This window comes from Paramormyrops kingsleyae, chromosome 21, assembly GCF_048594095.1.
Source record: "Paramormyrops kingsleyae isolate MSU_618 chromosome 21, PKINGS_0.4, whole genome shotgun sequence".
Classification (NCBI taxonomy): Eukaryota; Metazoa; Chordata; class Actinopteri; order Osteoglossiformes; family Mormyridae; genus Paramormyrops; species Paramormyrops kingsleyae.
The window spans coordinates 1,507,892-1,527,177 of NC_132817.1; the positions used below are offsets into that span (position 1 = coordinate 1,507,892).

The following is a 19,286-nucleotide window of genomic DNA, read 5'->3' on the forward strand; positions in this document are numbered from 1 at the left end:
AACCCAGAGGAAACCCCACAGGGACACAGGGAGAACATTCAAACTCCACACACAAGGTAGCCAGGGCAGAGACTGGAACCTTAGTCCCAGAGATAGGCGGTAACAGTGCTAACCACTGTGCCACCCAGGGTCACATGATATACAATGGACTGTTCACTGTACGGCTCAGTTCTTGGTGGCAGTGGAAAATTGCCATGAGTAACAATGAGCAGCACAGTGAGTGTGTGGTGGGGGGTGGACGACTCAGTATTATCATTTATCACTTCTTGTTTTTAACTAGAATATCACAAATTACTTTTCAGGTATCGCCAAGCGCTTAGATCTAATAATTCTGCTGATTGGTAATGTTACACTAACATGTAGTAGAGGCATACAGGAAAAACACCACAGTACGCTCAGAGACAGGGCTCGCGTGTGTGTTTTGAACCCACACTCAGAGGTATAGGTGATAGGTCCAAGAGTGCATACATTGATTTTAAATGCATATTTCACCTGAAAATCTTCTGTTGAATTTGCTATGTGTAATGCATGCTTTGTCAGGGCAGGCCTGCTGTAGTAATAATTATTAAGAGGATAATTTTGGACACTGCAATTAAAATATAGCCTAATATATGAAAATTTCAATTACTCATAAATATTTTGTAAGTTATGACCAGTTAACCTTCAGTGATATTTTTACCCAGCTAGCACCAGTACCTCTGTATGAATATGGCGCACAGCCCCAAAATCGAGGTATCGGTACCAATATCGATTTTTTAACAATACCCAGCCCGAGATGGAAATACTAGACCAAGATACAACACTGTGGTTTTGGAACTTTATAGCAAATGTTTGGAATATAAAGTATCATATCAAACAAATGTATGCAATTTATAATAATATCTGAGGGCTACATGCTATTTGTAAATATTGCAGGGGCATGAATGATTTATGGTTGGGAAGAAACCAGCCATGCACCCATGCACATTTGAACATCAGACCAGTGGGCACACCGTTTATAGTCATCTGTGTCTGAATGTAAATGTATTACATCATCATTGGCCCATGCAGACTGAGGAATCTATGCTCTCTGGCAGGTATGGACCCCCCCAGGGAAGTGACTGTGTCTTCAGTCACTGAGGACTCAATAACAATATCCTGGACAGAGCCTCTTGCTCCTTTTGGCTATTACAAGATGTCTTACGAGCCGTCCAGAGGTACTGCAATTCCCACGGCTCTTATGTTGTTCATTCACTTCAGAAATTTAGGCACCATTCATGTTGCAACTTGAACAATCCACAGACTGCATACATCTGAGGAAGTGAAGTAGTTTAGTAGATGTCATATCAACACATTTTTGGTAATAATATGTATGATATAATATTTAATAACTTCAAGATTAAAATTATACAACTGCAGACTGAACATTGGTACTTACATTTAGTACATGAGTCTGTGTAAATTAATTAAGGAGTAGCAAATAACAGCCATGCATGTGGCAATAGTACTACCTCTGCCATGGAAGTCATACAGTGACCTTTTACAAAAAAGTGTTTTTGTATATTTGCTATTTAATGAAGGCAAACATGTCACTGTGGTTAACAGGAAGGGTAGACAATGTACAGATTGATAGCAGTGTGACCAACTACACCCTGGACAGCCTGCACCCTGCGACGGAGTATGTGATCAAGCTGAGCACGGTGCGCAGCACCCAGGAGAGCGACACCGTCACTACCCGAGTCTTCACAGGTGTCATCTCTCTGTCCAGCTGTCTGTCTGCCTGTGTATCTGTGTGCTGATTGGCCAGTTGCCTATAATCATACATGTGTGACTAATGTTAATGTTTCAACATTAAGAAATACACACACACATCCCACAGCTCAAAAGAATAAGTGTGAACCAAGTAAGAGGCTTGAACATTTCACTAAAGGTGCATCACTGCCGGTTTACATTCTGTCTAATCTTGGTTAGCATTTTCCTCTCTCCATCTCTCCCTTGCAGCTATGGATGTACCCCTGGATCTGATTGCCCTGAACATCACCCCTCAGGGGGCCCTCCTCAGATGGACTCCCCCTCTCGCTAATGTAGACGTCTACATTCTAACCCTAACTTACAACCAAGGTATGTGGAGTCATATTTTCTCAGCAGTTGTGAGGTCAATGAGGAGCTCAGTGGGTCAATAATTCACTCATGGGTTATGATCAGGGTTTATTTCATCTGCTCTCAAAATATTGTGTATAATGCCAGGGATTAGATGCCGACATGCACTTTTATACTAATTTGTTTAAATTATGGGGAATATGTGAAGGCCCCAGTATATTTCAACTCTAAAATGTGCTAATTTTCGGCTGTTGGATGTTCTTCTTGCTGTGCTCCACCTGTGAAGTTCTTTCTGCAGCGGTAACATAAAGACTCCCATTTACAGGAGCTCTAGAATACAATAAATAGTCTTTGTAAGTATAATATGACAAACATCAGTACAGTAGAAGGACATGTCATGATGTTTTTGTGACATGAAGAGATATCTAGAGCCAAAACAGGAGGCAAGAAACAGAGAATTCAGGTCGAGCAGGGCTCAAGAAACAAACTATAGCCTGAAACTGATTTATTGCTCTTTTATTTTTGTAAAGAACAGATCAGAACCTTAAGCATGTATCTAGCTGATACTGTGACAAAAGCCTGTTGTTTGATTTGATCTCTGAGCTAATGTCTCCTGTTTGCTGTAGTGACTGCAGACACCATTGTGGTAGAAGGCAGCAAACAGGAGTACTTGTTGAGCAAACTCATCCCCAGCACCACCTACTCTGTCACCATCTATGCCACCAAGGGCCCGTTGACAAGTGGCACCGTCATCACCAACTTTGCCACACGTATGTACCGTCCATGCCTGCATAAAAAGTAATGGCCATTTAACTTTATTGCACTATACTGAATGTCTTATACTGTGAGATTTTATTGCAGTTGTGCTCATATGCCAAAGCTGCCAAACAGCTAAAGGAAAGGAGCAGTGGAAGAAATATCAGCACTGCAACCGACTGCAACCATTTAAAACAACTTTACGTTTTCGGCATTGAATGACTGAACATCCAACTATGTATTGTCTAAAAACATCAATAAATTAGTTTACTTGTAAAGTAAGTCAAACACATTGACAGACCAAAGTGCTGCACAATGAAAGATAGATCAAAGATTGAACTATAAAAACAAATTGAAATTAAAAACAATTAAATCAAAATTCAGTATACAATGATTAAAAAAAAATACAGATGGATATTTTTTCACAAACTACTTTAAAACTGAAAGGTTCCTGTGCTCGGCTAATTAGTTCAGTTCTTCTTGTGCTTATACTGATTTGTTTCCTTGATTGAACTATTCATCTAGTTGTTTCACATTAACATTAGTGACACATCCATGATTATAGGACGTTCCCATGTTGTGAAGCAGACCACCCAGCAAACCCTTCCTAACCCTTCCTCAGTCAAATCGCTGACCCGTGCAGATTCTGTAAAGATATTTTATTATTAGATATTAAGTTGGCTTGAGTTTTCCCATCACAATTTTTCATAAAGTCCAACCCCAAATCCCAAGTTTGGCCAGTCTTTGCCTGGAATGCATGAGCCAAGCCCTAGACTGTAATGTCACTAAGGAGGAGCTTCATTCACAGCCATGGATGCACCCTGGAACCTGACGGCCAGCGAGGTGAACCACCACAGTGCCCTCGTGTCCTGGCAGCCGCCACTCACCCCCATCGACAACTACATGCTAACCTACCGGGCGGGCGATGGTGCACGCAAGGTGAGGGTGGCCGGGTGGGCGATGGCGCACGCAAGATGAGGGCAGCCGGGCGGGCGATGGCACACGCAAAGTGAGGGTGGCCGGGCGGGCAGATGGTGAGTGCAAGGTGAGGGCGGCCAGGTGTCCAGAAAGTGCATGCAAGGTGAGGGCGGCCGGGCAGGCAGACGGCGCACGCAAGGTGAGGGCGCCTGGGTGGCTAGACGGTGCCCATGGCTCTGTCCTTCTGCTGGGCACTGGAGCTGCAGGGAGTTTGACAAGACAGCTGATCATTCAAAGACAAGCAGGTGTTTGTACTGTTTCTTTAAATGTGTTTTGTTCTAGATAATGATGGCAATGGAGAAATCCTACAAACAAATGTACTTCATATTTTTTTTCTCAAAAGGACTAGAAAGTTTCAGTTTGTCAGTCTAACAGACTTACTGTACATTTCCATTTACTATCTGCACATCCTGCCCCAGGAGCTGATCCTAGACGCTGAGGACACCTGGATTCGCTTAGAGGGTCTCGCTGAAACGGCAGAGTATATAGTGTGGCTGCAGGCGGCTCGTGGCCTAGAAACCAGCGCCATTGTCTCCAGCTCCTTCACCACAGGTGCTGTAACACCAAGAAAAAACCCTTTTTGAACTTATCTGGTGTCACTCCAGATAAAATGTTAAAAATGTGGCAAACTCATTGTCTGGGTGTTGAATCGGCTTCCATTACATTACAATACATTTGCCGACTCTTTATACTAAAGCAGTGTACAAGTGAGGCAAACTTGATTCTGTAACACAAAGAACTACAAAATCTGAGCTTATCGCACACTCACTGTTGACTCCGGATCTAGACAAGAACTCTATCAGCACTCAACTGCTTATCCTGCTAGTCCCGGATGTAGAAGGACTGTATTCTAAACCACTGAAATTTTGGCAGCGTATTTGTAAAGCGAAAATAAAAGGACTGAATATTGAATTATGAAGACGGTATTAAAATACACCGAATGTTTCCAACTGAAGTTGTCTTGAAATTTATTTTGAGGTGAAAGTAAATTAACTGAATTCAGGTGATTGAATTATAAAAATGAACTTCATAAACTGTATATTTTCGAACAGAATTGTGGAAGCCGAGTATTTTTGCATACATTATTTTACCAATGAAATTACCCCTGAAATGTTTTCAACTGAAATATTCCATGTTTAAATGTACATTGATATTAAATTACAGCCCCCAAATATTCAAGCATTATTAAATGCAATGCATTTTTATTCAGTTAGTGTAATTCAACGTGCTTCTTTTGCATCAATGAGTTTTGTCATTAATTTATTTCCATAGGGGGATTACAGAAGCAGCATTACAGAACATCGAAACATATGAATCAGCAGAATATCTTCCTTTCTGTGGTAATTTTCAGAGAAGTTAGTGTCTACAGGTTACAGTTTGACAACTTTTCCTGCGTCCTTCCCAGGTAACCGGCTGTTCAGCAGCCCACAGAACTGCGCTCAGCACCTGCTGAACGGGGAATCCATCAATGGCCTTTACACCATCTACCTGAATCGGGATCCTGCACAGAGCTTGCAGGTTTACTGCGACATGACCACAGATGGAGGGGGCTGGATTGTGAGTATCCACACTGTGAGGGTGGGAATGAAGGCGGGGGTGAAGGTAGGAATGGGGGCTGGGCTGAATACAGGATTGAGGGCAGGGCTGAAGGTAGGAATGGGTGTGAGCCTGAAGGCGGGAATGACGGGGGGCTGAAGGCGGGAATGGGTGCGGGACTGAAGGCGGGAATGGGTGCGGGACTGAAGGTGGGGATGTAGGCGGGGCTGAAAGCGGGAATGAGGACGGGACTGAAGGCGGGAATGACAGGGGGCTGAAGGTGGGGATGTAGGCGGGGCTGAAAGCAGGAATGAGGACGGGACTGAAGGCGGGAATGACATGGGGCTGAAGGTGAGGATGTAGGCGGGGCTGAAAGCGGGAATGAGGACGGGACTGAAAGTGGGAATGACAGGGGGCTGAAGGTGGGGATGTAGGCGGGGCTGAAAGCAGGAATGGGTGAGGGACTGAAGGCAGGAATGAAGGTGGGAATGGGTGTGGGGCTGAAGGTGGGAATGAGGATCTGGCCAAAAGGGTAATCATGTCACTGTCTGCCACTTGGGCAAAGCCATGAAGCCCATGAGATGCTTTGGGGTGCTGTAAGTGTGCCTGAGCCTGTGTTTCTCTCAGGGTGAGAGTGGCGGGATACCTGTAGTTCTGTCTGTGCTCTGACACTCTGTGTCATCTAAAAAGCATAACATGGATTGGATGGATCTGTTTTGCTGATTCTGTAACATCTCCATTGCAAGGTTGTCCAGCGGCGTCAGAATGGCCTGACCGACTTCTCACGGAAGTGGAGTGATTACAGAAGTGGTTTTGGGAACTTGGAAGATGAGTTCTGGCTGGGTAATAGAGCTTGTAGTGAAAGGAAACCCCATGCTACAACATGCTATCACAGTTTCATTAGAATTAGGTGCTGTCATTACTGTTTTTTCCAGCTGCATATCACTTCTGCTGTCAGCACCTTTGTTCAGGGTCCAGAGAGAAATACTGAATTGAATGTCGCACACACAGAATGCATGTGTACCCCTCAGTTTAGTTCGTGTTAACAATTATTCTCCATTCCCCTTTATGTACACTGACAAATGTAGTCCTGTTCAATGATTTTATTTTTACATCTCTAGTGTTGTCTTTCAAACCAGGTCTGGAGAACATCCACAGGATCACGTCGCAGGGCCACTACGAGCTCAGGATTGACATGAAGGATGGGCAGGAATCAGTGTACGCCAACTACGACAGGTTTGCCATTGGGGACTCCAGAAACCAGTACAAGCTACGCATTGGAGAGTACAATGGCACTGCAGGTTGGTGTGCCCTTTGTGTGTCAGTCTTTGAGGAGAGTACAATGGCACTGCAGGTTGGTGTGCCTTTTGTGTGTCTGTCTTTGAGGACAGTACAATTCACTGCAGGTCCAGTGTGCCTTTTTTGTATCTGTCTTAGAAGAGAGTACAATGATACTGCAGGTTTGTCTGCCATTTGTGTGTCTGTCTTAGAGGAGAGTACAATGGTACTGCAGGTTGGTGTGCCCTTTGTGTGTCTGTCTTAGAGGAGAGTACAATGGCACTGCAGGTTGGTCTGCCATTTGTGTGTCTGTCTTTGAGGAGAGTACAATGGCACTGCCGGTTGGTGTGCCCTTTGTGTATCTGTCTTGGAGAGTACAATGACACTGCAGGTCCATTGTGCCTTTTGTGTATCTGTCTTAGAGGAGAATACAATGGCACTGCAGGTTGGTGTGCCTTTTTTGTATCTGTCTTAGAGAAGAGTACAATGGCACTGCAGGTTGGTATGCCCTTTGTGTATCTGTCTTAGAGGAGAGTACAATGGTACTGCAGGTTGGTGTGCCTTTTGTGTATCTGTCTTAGAGGAGAGTACAATGGCACTGCAGGTTGGTGTGCCCTTTGTGTGTCTGTCTTAGAGGAGAATATAATGGCACTGCAGGTTGGTCTGCCATTTGTGTGTCTGTCTTTGAGGAGAGTCCAATGGCACTGCCGGTTGATGTGCCCTTTGTATATCTGTCTTGGAGAGTACAATGACACTGTAGGTCCATTGTGCCTTTTGTGTATCTGTCTTAGAGGAGAATACAATGGCACTGCAGGTTGGTGTGCCTTTTTTGTATCTGTCTTAGAAGAGAGTACAATGATACTGCAGGTTTGTCTGCCATTTGTGTGTCTGTCTTAGAGGAGAGTACAATGGCACTGCAGGTTGGTCTGCCATTTGTGTGTCTGTCTTTGAGGAGAGTACAATGGCACTGCCGGTTGGTGTGCCCTTTGTGTATCTGTCTTGGAGAGTACAATGACACTGCAGGTCCATTGTGCCTTTTGTGTATCTGTCTTAGAGGAGAATACAATGGCACTGCAGGTTGGTGTGCCTTTTTTGTATCTGTCTTAGAGAAGAGTACAATGGCACTGCAGGTTGGTGTGCCCTTTGTGTATCTGTCTTAGAAGAGAGTACAATGATACTGCAGGTTTTTTTGCCATTTGTGTGTCTGTCTTAGAGGAGAGTACAATGGCACTGCAGATTGATGTTCCCTTTATTGACATGGCCTCCTTTCTCACCTCCTTATTGACTGATGGAGACAGCATTTTTTTTTGCATTCATGAACATGTTTCCTTATGACATCAACTTAAGCCAAAGTCATGCTTCAATCACTATATTTTAATTATTATTTATTTACTTTTACTTTAAAATTTGTGGACTATTCAGGGCACTCCAGTACAATCGCCGAGGATTCAGTTCTACTTGTCATTGACTCATCTCTTTTGCCTGCAGGGGATTCCCTAAGCTACCACCAGGGCCGTCCCTTCTCCACTAAAGACAGAGACAATGACGTTGCTGTCACCAACTGTGCTCTATCCTACAAAGGGGCCTGGTGGTATAAGAACTGCCACCGAGCCAACCTGAATGGCAAATACGGCGAGTCCAGGCACAGCCAGGTAAGGCCACTGCAGTTTATTGTCATTGGGGGCCCTAGTCACTGTCCCATTCCTATTGGTGTATGGGGTGGCGGAGGGGCGGGGCATGCCTTGGCTGCACCGAATGCAGTTGGCAGGTCCCCACACCATTTTCTGCTTTCCTGACCTGCTTAATAATTCTTTGTCTCCAGGGCATCAACTGGTTCCACTGGAAGGGCCATGAATTCTCCATTCCATTTGTGGAGATGAAGATTCGACCTTTCAACTACCGCAGCATAAGTGGAAAGAGGAAGCGGTCCACTGGACTATAACCCACCCCTCCCTCACTAAGACGTTCCTATTTTAGGGGAAGGAGAGATGGAGGCATGTCAGTTATGTAATTAGGGAGAGATGACTGTCCTATGAACATCCTGAAGACAGGGGGTGCAGCAGGTGCTTGTAACACTGCTTTATTCTTCATTTATTTGCTCCATTGCAGTGGTGTGGAAGGACAGCCAGTGAGTGTCTGTACATACTCAGCTGCTGTTTAGAGCCAGGCCCACTTCACTTCTACTCTTTTATCAAGAATTTTAACAAAACAGTATGCACCCTAAAATGACTGACATTTCTATTTTTATAACAAAAATACTCTACCCAGTCCTGCTGTTTTTCCATGTTAATGTTTCTGCTTTTATGTTAATGTTACTTGCCTGTTAACCATGTGCTGTCCCTGACTGGAATGAGATATAACTTGCAGGGATGGGAAAAGACCTGAGAATTGCTTGATAATTACTGGCATGCGATTTCACTCTTTTGTACCTACCAATACAGTAACAAATCCAAATTATGATGAGGTCTTCTTTATAAATAGATTTTAAATCTGTTCAGCCTCAAGTAAAGGAGACTGAGGGGGTACATGATCCAGGTCTATAAGATTCTAACAGGTTTGGATGCTGTTCAACCGAATAGTTACTTCAGCATTAGTTCAAATACAAGAACTCGTGGCCATAGGTGGAAATTAGCGGGAGAACATTTCAAACTGGATTTAAGGAAGCACTTCTTTACACAGCGTGTAGTCAGAGTATGGAATAGTCTTCCTGATAACGTAGTGCAAGCTGAATCCTTGGGTTCCTTTAAATCAGAGCTAGATAAGATTTTAACAACTCTGAGCTATTAGTTAAGTTCTCCCCAAGCGAGCTCGATGGGCCAAATGGCCTCCTCTCGTTTGTATAGCTCTTATGTTCTTATGTTTTCCTTTAGCGCTGAGAGATAAAGAACAGAATTTGGTCTTCTGCATTACCCTAATATTATGTAATAACTTATGTGAGTCCTATATATATATATATATTACTGTTGTAGTAATATAGGTCATTCAAGTAACATTTATATCCAGTAGAAGGTGACTGTGGGCCTGGAGTCTTCGCAGGCCATGAAATGGAGAACATCCTAGGTGAGATGCTAGTCCACACCAGGGCACACGCAATAAGGGTGATTACAGTTACAAGTTCACCGAAGAACAGGAAACCTACACAGACACTGGGAGAACATACACACACAGCATCAGAAGCAGCATTTGAACCCATGTCCCTGCCGGTATGAGGTTACAGTGCTAAACATGTAATTGGAATACATCCAGCCATCTTCTACCTGCTTGTCCTGGTCCGGGTCACAGGGCCTGGAGTCCATCCCAGGCAGCACAGTGCACATCCTTTGCATGACCCTACACTACTACACCTCCGGCATGCATTTCATTTTTTTTTTCTGGGGTTTATTGGATAATCTAATATATTTTTATTTCCTCAATTATTAGTGTCAAAATGTTAATTTATTGTAACTAATATTAAATCAATAATGGTATTCTAGGACGATGTGAAGAAAATCGGTAATGACAATGAAAATCATGGGAAATGAAAGGAAATTTGTAAAGTGCCACACGCCCTAAGTTAAGCATTTTCATATTAATGTATGTTCCAGTGACACTAACCAGAATAAGTGTTTAGTTGGTTGGTTGGATGGATGGATGGATGGAAGGATCATATTTAATATGAATGGTTAATTTCAAAATGAATATCAAGCCACACCTCACCACCCCTGACTGAGAACTTTTTCTGGTCATGGTAGACTTCACATTTTTACTATTTATTTTTAAAAATCAAGAGAATGTGAAATTCACAGAGCTCTGCTGTTTTCATAGTTGTACATGAAAATATTATCTTTCCTAAGGCCCCATTAACATTAATGATTTATGCTGTAATATTTGTGTTTATAACATTATGATCTATTTAAGAATCCATTTTCTGCAGATATGCTTCCCAGACTATTAAGATTTCTACAATTGTCCTGTTGATTGTTTTGGCAAAATGTATGGATTGGTTGAAAACCTGCTGGCATGGAAAGTTTGTGATACCTTATTTTGTACTGACACATCTTTATGTTAATGTGCTGGTATGTTTCTTAAGCACGTTCTGATGATATGACCTTCATGTCACAATCTGCCAGAAGCAATATCAAAAGTGAACACCATCAGTCCCACTGTCTCACTTCATACAAATGGTTGTACCTAGAAAATGTTTAAAGGATATTTGAAAATCATCCTTTATTATCACCAAAAACAAAATTAGACATCCTGGAGCAAGTCGGTGCTTGGATGTGTCTGAAGCTCAGGCTGTGCAGCTTAACAAAGCACTGCTCTATACAGACAAGGAAAACCCCACTGTCACAGGAAGCAGAGCTCTCAGGATGTGGGACAGACTTTCTGTTTCTACACGATATACACCAGCTTTTACCAACAGTGTAATAACAGTATGTCTGCCTCTCACAATGAACTCTGCATAATTATTTTAATTAATAATACAATATTAACTGTCAACTTCTTAATCTATGACATGTACTAACCCTCTATGTCTGATATCTGCATATTTTTTTATTTGCAATGTGCACGATACTTTTAGCTCTCATCTATAATGCATTACAGATACTTTTATGTTGCATTATAATGACCGGTATAAGAATTAATAAAGCATACAGCATCATCTATTGACAGTCAAAACACATTATAGTGTTGATAATAATACTTCATAAGCTCCAGTGAAGCTCACATATATAATGCACTATAGATACCCTTATAATGCCTTATAATGATCGGTATAAGCATTAAGGCTGCTTTGTACTGCATAATTAAGGTATCTAAAGCGCATTATAGATTCATAATGTATTCCTAATGCATAATAAACATGTCTATAATGTGTTATACCTTTTTTATTTATAACCATGTTTATAATGCTTTATAAAAGCATTACAATGTGTCATGAATGTGTTCATAGATTCTTATAGACATGGCATTCATAAAAAGTGTTACCATATGTACAATGTTTGTGTAAAGTGTCGATCCAGGCTTGCAGGCAGTATTTTATTTTATTTATTGGCATGAGTACAGACTATTGCTTTAATCTTTATTATTTCTTTTTTTGTTTTGTTCAACTGATGCAAAGTGACTGCCTCTCCTTGCCAACCAAGACACTGTAAACATGTCGCTATTTTTTTCATCTATGCTTTAAACTTATGAGAAGCTGAAGGAAAGCAAGCAAATGGATCCAGGACTGAGAGCATGGACAGAGATGGGAGCCCTGCTTTGTGGCCGTCCTGCAGGCACTGTGTCTGTAAGGTCTATGACGACAGGCATGATGTCAGTATCTGTGGCATAACTGATATTAATGTTAACCATCAGATTAGCTGAGCTGTAGATTAGCACCTGTACTTTTTGGCCCTTTTTAAAATACATTTTCTACATATTAATAAAATGTTCATATTGATGAAGTGCGTCCTCTGTGTTTTTGTCATTTTCCAATTAAGTCATATTTCTGCATCCAAGTACAGGGCTGCAGATAGCCTGGAGCGAGGATGCTCAGGAACTCCCTGGATGGATACCAGTCCACTATAGGAGGTGCACAATGGGCAATGTAAATGTGGCAGGTCACCCAGCCATTGGTGCAGGGACAAATATATAACTCGTATATAACTCTTGGGTGAGCATCAAACATGAAACTCCCCAACTGTCTGGGGGTGCAACAGTGCCATCCATTGAGCCACCACACCACCCAACTCCAACATTGCAGTTTTTTCCAGTCATTTTCACATTTGTCTCAATACCATATCCACTTTTTCACACCACTTCACACTGTACCAATACAGACCTGAGCACATCACTTAACCTTTGGTGCAAAATGCCCTACAACCAGCAAAACATTTCACAATTCACCCAAAAGTGACTCACGATGCCATAAAAATGACAAATGCTGTCACCCAACAACGCTACTGGGGCACTCAATGTTCAATGGGCTAAAAAACACTAACAACTTTCAGCATTGCAAATTGCATATATAAAGTGTGGCTGTATCCTCCAGTTTGGCACCAATTATTGTCATGTTGCATTTTAAAAATAAAATAAACAAGAACTACTGTTGCGTGTAAAAATTGTAATACCAACCAATTCTGAAATGCTACAATATATTTCATTAGAAATCATGTAGGTGTTGCCGTTTCTTTTTTGCAATATGTAAATATTTCATGCCTAGCAGACAGAGAAAGTTTGTTACAGTTGAGTATAGTAAATCTACAGTAAAACGGTACTGATTGTTTTACTGTAATAGAAACCAAGGAGCCATGTTTTACTGTAATGTAAAAATACATGATAAATAAATGAATCACAAATGCAACAGTGTAATTCAGTGGACTATATTTTTTCGTCCACACAGTGCAATATTTACTGTATTACCCCCCCCTCCCAAAAAAGGGAAAAAAATACAATCAATTACACCAACAAAAAATACAAGTCCTGTCTATCAATGGCTCAGAACATAGAACTGTTGGACTGGTCTATTCCATTCTATCCTCAGCATTTGGCCATAGATTTTCATCAACATCACATTGGATGTTGTCCTCTGCCATACACCGAGGAAAAAATCTCTTTGAGTGCCTTATCCAGCTCTGGATGTCCTCTACATGGATGTCCATACACCCAGCAGCCATTGCATCTAAAAGTGGCATCTTATCATATGACTGATGGTCATATACCTTCCATCCCCATGCAGAAAAAAATTCTTCAACGGGGTTGAGGAATGGAGAGTATGGTGGCAAGAATAATGACATCATCCTGGGATGGGCAATAAACCACTCTGTGACTTGGCGGGAATGATGAAAGGCCACATTGTCTCACACAATCACAAATATTGGTAAATTCTTCCTCTCCCTCCTGTGGGAGGTAAATGCTAAATCCTACAGTAGTGGGTTACAGTAAAGACAAACGTGCACCGATGCATCAGTTGCACAGATGCCACTGTGGATCTAGGCTGGTGGGGCTGCACTCTTAGACCTGGTTCCCTCAAGGACAGACCATGATTTATAACATGGTCAATTATTGTGGCTCTGATTTCATCAGTTACCATGGTTCTTCCTCTTCCCCTTCCTCTCTGTCTTCTTGCTCTTCCTCTGCCTCTTGCTGCATCCATTTTTCACTAGCTAAAGCAAAATTCCAATGGAAAATGCCAATCCAAAGATGGCCCCTATTGTACATACGGCAAATTGGCACTAACCAAACAAATTCCTAGATAGGTGCTCTTCTGAAATTACAGGCAGGTGAGTGTTTTCATTCAGCTTTCCAGCTTCAACCATTGTAAAATGCTTGGTGGTGATCTACGGGGATGGTGGTGGTTAGGGATGGGGGTTCGCTCAGTAGTTAGGGATCTGGCTGGGCTCCCATTAGGAACACCAAAAGATTGTGAGTTCACTCCCAGGGGTGCCACCATTGTGCCCCTGAGAAAGGTGCTTAACCCCAACTTGCTCCAGGGGAACTGTCCCTGTAGATACAGTACTTCACTGTAAGTCGCTTTGGATAAAAGTGTCACGCCCAGCTCGTCCGTTCCTCGTGTGTGTCATGCCCCCCTCGTTACCTCATGTTACTACCCAATTGTCATCACCTGTTCCTTGTTATTTCCTGCCCATCTGGTGTATTTAGTCCGCATCTGTATCTGTATTCCCTAGTTCCGTCATTGATGTTTGCTGTTCGTTGCTGTTTGCCCGGAATAAACCCCCATGGTATCGTATTCACAGCTCTCTCACCTGATTCCCCGCTCGCCCGACACGGACCCGTAACAAAAAGTGTCTGCTAAATGACATCCATCCATCCATCATCTGCCGCTTGTCCGGAGTTCGGGTCACGGGGGTAGAAGCTTCAGGAGAGGCACCCAGACCTCCCTCTCCCCAGCTACCTCTACCAGCTCCTCGGGGAGGACACCGAGGCGTTCCCAGGCTAGCCGAGAGATATAATCGCTCCAGCGAGTCCTGGGTCTGCCCCGGGGCCTCCTCCCTGTAGGACATGCACGGAAAACATCTCCGGGTAGCCGCCCAGGAGGCATCCGCACCAGATGTCCAAACCACCTCAACTGGCTCCTTTCGATGTGGAGAAGCAACGGTTCTACTCTGAGGTCCTCCCGGATATCCGAACTTCTCACCCTATCCCTAAGGGAGAGCCCAGACACCCTGCGGAGAAACCTCATTTCGGCCGCTTGTATTCACGATCTCGTTCTTTCGGTCATTACCCATAGCTCATGACCATAGGTGAGGGTAGGGACAAAGATGGACCAATAGATCGAGAGCTTTGCTTTTTGGCTCAGTTCTTTCTTAGCCACGACGGACCGGTTAAGCGCCTGCAAAACTGTAGACGCCACTCCGATTCGTCTATCCAGCTCCCGATCTCGCCTACCCTCACTCGTGAACAAGACCCCGAGATACTTAAACTCCTCCACTTGAGGCAGTACGTCTTCCCCGACCCGAAGAGGGCAAACCACCCGTTTCCGGCTGAGAACCATGGTCTCGGACTTGGAGGTGCTAATCCTCATCCCTGCCGCTTCGCACTCGGCTGCGAACCGCCCCAGTGCATGCTGGAGATCCCCAGCAGATGAAGCCAACAGGACGACATCGTCTGCAAAAAGCAGCGAGGCAATCCTGAGGCCACCAAACTGGACACCCTCAACACCCTGGCTGCGCTTAGAAATCCTGTCCATAAATATTATAAACAGGACCGATGACAAAGGGCAGCCCTGGCGGAGCCCAACACGCACCGGGAACACGTCCGACTTATTACCGGCAATGCAGACCAAGCTTCTGCTCCGTTCGTACAGGAACCGAATCGCCCACAACAGCGGACCCCGGACCCCATACTCTCGAAGCACCCCCCACAGAGCACCTCGGGGAACCCGGTCGTAAGCCTTTTCCAAATCCACAAAACACATGTAGACTGGATAGGCAAACTCCCAGGCCCCCTCCAGTACCCTTGCAAGGGTATAAAGCTGGTCCAGTGTTCCACGGCCAGGACAAAAACCGCATTGTTCCTCCGACTTCGACTATCGTTCTCACCCTCCTCTCCAGTACCCCGGAATAGACTTTCCCAGGGAGGCTGAGAAGTGTGATCCCCCTGTAGTTGGAACACACCCTCCGGTCCCCTTTCTTAAATAGGGGGACCACCACCCCGGTCTGCCAATCCAGCAGCACCGTTCCTTCCAATCACCCCCTTCCAGGTCACACTGCCATTGCCCACGTGAGCAAAACGATGGAATCCCCCTGCGGCACGCCAAATAGCATACCGCTAAGGGAATCCAAGAAGGCCGGGTACTCTGAACTGACATTCGGCGCATAAGCGCAGATGACAGTCAGAGACCTATCCCCGACCCGAAGGCGCAGGGAAACAGCCCTCTCGTTCACCGGGGTAAACTCCGTTGTTAATGCACCGAGCTGTGGGGCCACCAATAGCCCCACCCCAGCCCGGCGTCGCTCACCTGCCGCAACTCCAGAATAGAAGAGCATCCAGCCCCTCTCCAGGAGATTGGTTCCAGAACCCAAGCTATGCGTTGAGGTGAGCCCGACTATATCTAGTCGATACCTCTCAACCTCACGCACAAGCTCAGGCTCCTTCCCCACCAGAGAGGTGACATTCCATGTCCCGAAAGCCAGTTTTGTCAGCCAGGGATCGGACCGCCAGGGCCTCCCTTGGCTGCCACCCGATCCACAAAGCACCGAACCGCTGACATTCCCCCTGCGGGGTGTGGGCCCACCTGGGGACAGTCCCGCATGCCTCTTTCGGGCTGTGCCCGGCCGGGCCCCACGGGCCAAGGCCCGGCCACCAGGCACTCGCCAATGGGCCCCTCCCCCAGGCCTGGCTCCAAGGTGGGGCCCCGGCGACCCTAGTCCGGGCGAGGGAAACGGGACTTTGTTTTTATACTTTATTCTGCTAAATGAATAAATGTAAATGTTTTACTGTAATATATGTGTTGCCATACCCACTATTTTCACAGATTACATTGTGTTGCCTTGCAAAAAGGAAGGGGACACTCCATGGCCTCATTTAAATAGATGGTGTAGATGTTAACGAAGCAGCAAACAAAAACAAAATTATGAAATTTCCGCTAAAAGCATAATTATTTGTGCATAGTGTCATTTGTCTGTCAAAATGCAGCATGTTTCAATTTACAATGCTCTAAATTTCATTAGGTTTTGACCTGAAAGTTAACTGTTTTGAACAGATTAACTAAACATCTGATAAATCGGCTGTAGTTGTACAAAGTTTTGCTGGTGGCGAACACTGACTGAGAGAAGTACTCATGAAATTTGGGGGAGGTCCAATGGTATGGTGCATGTGTTTTTTTTTTTTTTTTTTTTTTTTTTCTTCCCCCTGTCGTGTCCGGCAGTTTTGCAAGCAGGATGTTAGTCTGGGTGCTTTATTGTGCCAACACTTTTATTTTGCCAAGTGGAGCTTCGGATTTAAGCTCCTCTTGTTACTTGAGGTATACTCTTTATTAATCGGTTGTATGTCATTGCGCCACAAAGCCGGAGCTGACAGGGGGGGTTAGTGGGAAAAAGATAGAGAAAGTGAGAAAGGAGAGAAAGGGGTGAGATACAGAGGAAGTAGAAAAATAAATAAATGCATAATAAAAATAAAAATAAAATAAGGAGGGAGGTCAGAGAGAGAGACAGGGAAAGAGAAATAATACATAAACAGTAGAACAAAAAAGAAAGAGTAATAAGAGGACAGCTTCTGCATCTTGCTGCTTTACACCGTATCATCACACCAGCTGCTGTATCTGAAAGATAAAATCCAGGGACACACACAAACAGTATACACACAAAGAAACCAGTGGTACTATTATGACATGGGAATGTGCTTGTGTCAGTATCTGCTCCTGGAATTAAATACGTTAATACCAACGAAAGAAAATATATATGCATAAGCAGACCACCAGGAACACTGTCTAAATATCGTCGTACCCGTATCTGCATCTGAGAGGAGGGAGTGGAAGCCACACACCAACTTTCACACACACTCTCACACCCACACCCATACAAGGAGAAACAGGGGTAAAATAGGGGATGAGAGCCCTAGGCTCTCCTGTGTGTATGTGTGCGTGCATGTCTATGTGTGTGTGCGTTCTAAGTGTATGTGTGTTGATATGAAAGTGTGTGTATGTGTGCGTGTGCATATGTATGTGTATGTGTGTGCGTGTACGCATACGTGTATGTGTTTGTGTACGTAACTGTGTATGTGTGTATGTTTGTGTGTTGTGAGTGTATGTATGAGTGTGCAGGTTAACATGGAATGATTCCCAGTGTGTGTGCGAGGCCACAACAACGCCGCCCCAGAGCCCCCAGACGGCCGGGAAAGCCCCGACGGGTCATGGACCCAGCCGCCCCACAGCGGCCAGGTACCCGGGCCCCCCGCTACCGGAAGGCTGCGCGTTATGGTGCATGTGTGAAGTGTTTTGAAAAAGTGGACATGGTACTGAGACACACGTTAAAATGATTGGAAAAAACTGTAATTCAATATAAAAAATTAATATATATATCCACACATCTAAGGAAATATGCTGAGCAGCAGGTTGCTTCCAGGTTCAAAGTTTCTAAGACAGCAGTACACAAGAATAAGGAGAAGCAAGAGGCACTGGGAACAGTCAGAAACCACCCAGGGCGGAAGCAACTTTTTAATGCCAGAGATGACTGTCAACTTACCCAACAGTTTCTCATGAATCGGTGGATGAACTCAAGTGACATTCAAAAGGAATGGGAAACATTAAGTGCAGGTGTGAGGAGCACTGTGTATGTGTCTGTGTGTATTTGTGTGTGTGTGTTACTGTGTTTGGGAATTGTTATTACAGATGTTTAATTTGGGGTATTTTCAGTTCTTGGAGTGCACTGGTTGAATGGGTGGGGGGGGGGGGGGGGGAATCTGCCCCTTCTGCAGTTTGTGTGTGTGTGTATGCGGTGGGGGGGGGGGGGGGGGGGAGGGGGTGTGTATGCATGGGAGAAGCGAGACAGGCACATGGGGGAGAGAGAAGAGTTTGTGGTTGGTATGACAGCAAGTGTCACTGGTGCAAGTGTTTTTGTTATGATTTGTGTGGCATAGCTGTGGCCAACAACAGCCAAATAAATAGCTCATTTTTGGTCACTTGCCTCTTCATTCATTCATTGTTCTCTTCATCAGAGAAGGTCACTATATATATATATACACTCACCTAAAGGATTATTAGGAACACCTGTTCAATTTCTCATTAATGCAATTATCTAATCAACCAATCACATGGCAGTTGCTTCAATGCATTTAGGGGTGTGGTCCTGGTCAAGACAATCTCCTGAACTCCAAACTGAATGTCAGAATGGGAAAGAAAGGTGATTTAAGCAATTTTGAGCGTGGCATGGTTGTTGGTGCCAGACGGGCCGGTATGAGTATTTCACAATCTGCTCAGTTACTGGGATTTTCACGCACAACCATTTCTAGGGTTTACAAAGAATGGTGTGCAAAGGGAAAAACATCCAGTATGCGGCAGTCCTGTGGGCGAAAATGCCTTGTTGATGCTAGAGGTCAGAGGAGACCGAATGCTGATTATTATCATCAATATATACATACACAGATATAACACACACATGCATGGGTGCTGATTATTATCATGTAGCCAAACAGGTAGTTCTTGCAGCCTAATAACAGTTCACACTAATTTCACTCAA

At 44.2% G+C, this 19,286-nt stretch overlaps 1 protein-coding gene across 3 annotated transcripts in view; it reads left to right on the forward strand.

Moving 5' to 3' along the window:
* The window catches only part of tnr (tenascin R (restrictin, janusin)), a 118,858-nt gene extending 106,809 nt beyond the window's left edge, over positions 1–12,049 (forward strand). For all 3 annotated transcript variants that reach the window (XM_072704119.1, XM_072704120.1, XM_023798670.2), the window contains 11 exons: positions 1,077–1,196; positions 1,585–1,728; positions 1,981–2,100; positions 2,706–2,849; positions 3,644–3,774; positions 4,233–4,365; positions 5,219–5,370; positions 6,096–6,192; positions 6,489–6,650; positions 8,116–8,279; positions 8,450–12,049. In XM_072704119.1, coding sequence (XP_072560220.1) covers positions 1,077–1,196; positions 1,585–1,728; positions 1,981–2,100; positions 2,706–2,849; positions 3,644–3,774; positions 4,233–4,365; positions 5,219–5,370; positions 6,096–6,192; positions 6,489–6,650; positions 8,116–8,279; positions 8,450–8,569 — 1,487 coding nt within the window. In that variant the 3' untranslated portion in view covers positions 8,570–12,049. The remainder of the gene's footprint in view (positions 1–1,076; positions 1,197–1,584; positions 1,729–1,980; positions 2,101–2,705; positions 2,850–3,643; positions 3,775–4,232; positions 4,366–5,218; positions 5,371–6,095; positions 6,193–6,488; positions 6,651–8,115; positions 8,280–8,449) is intronic.
* Positions 12,050–19,286: the final 7,237 nt, after the last annotated feature.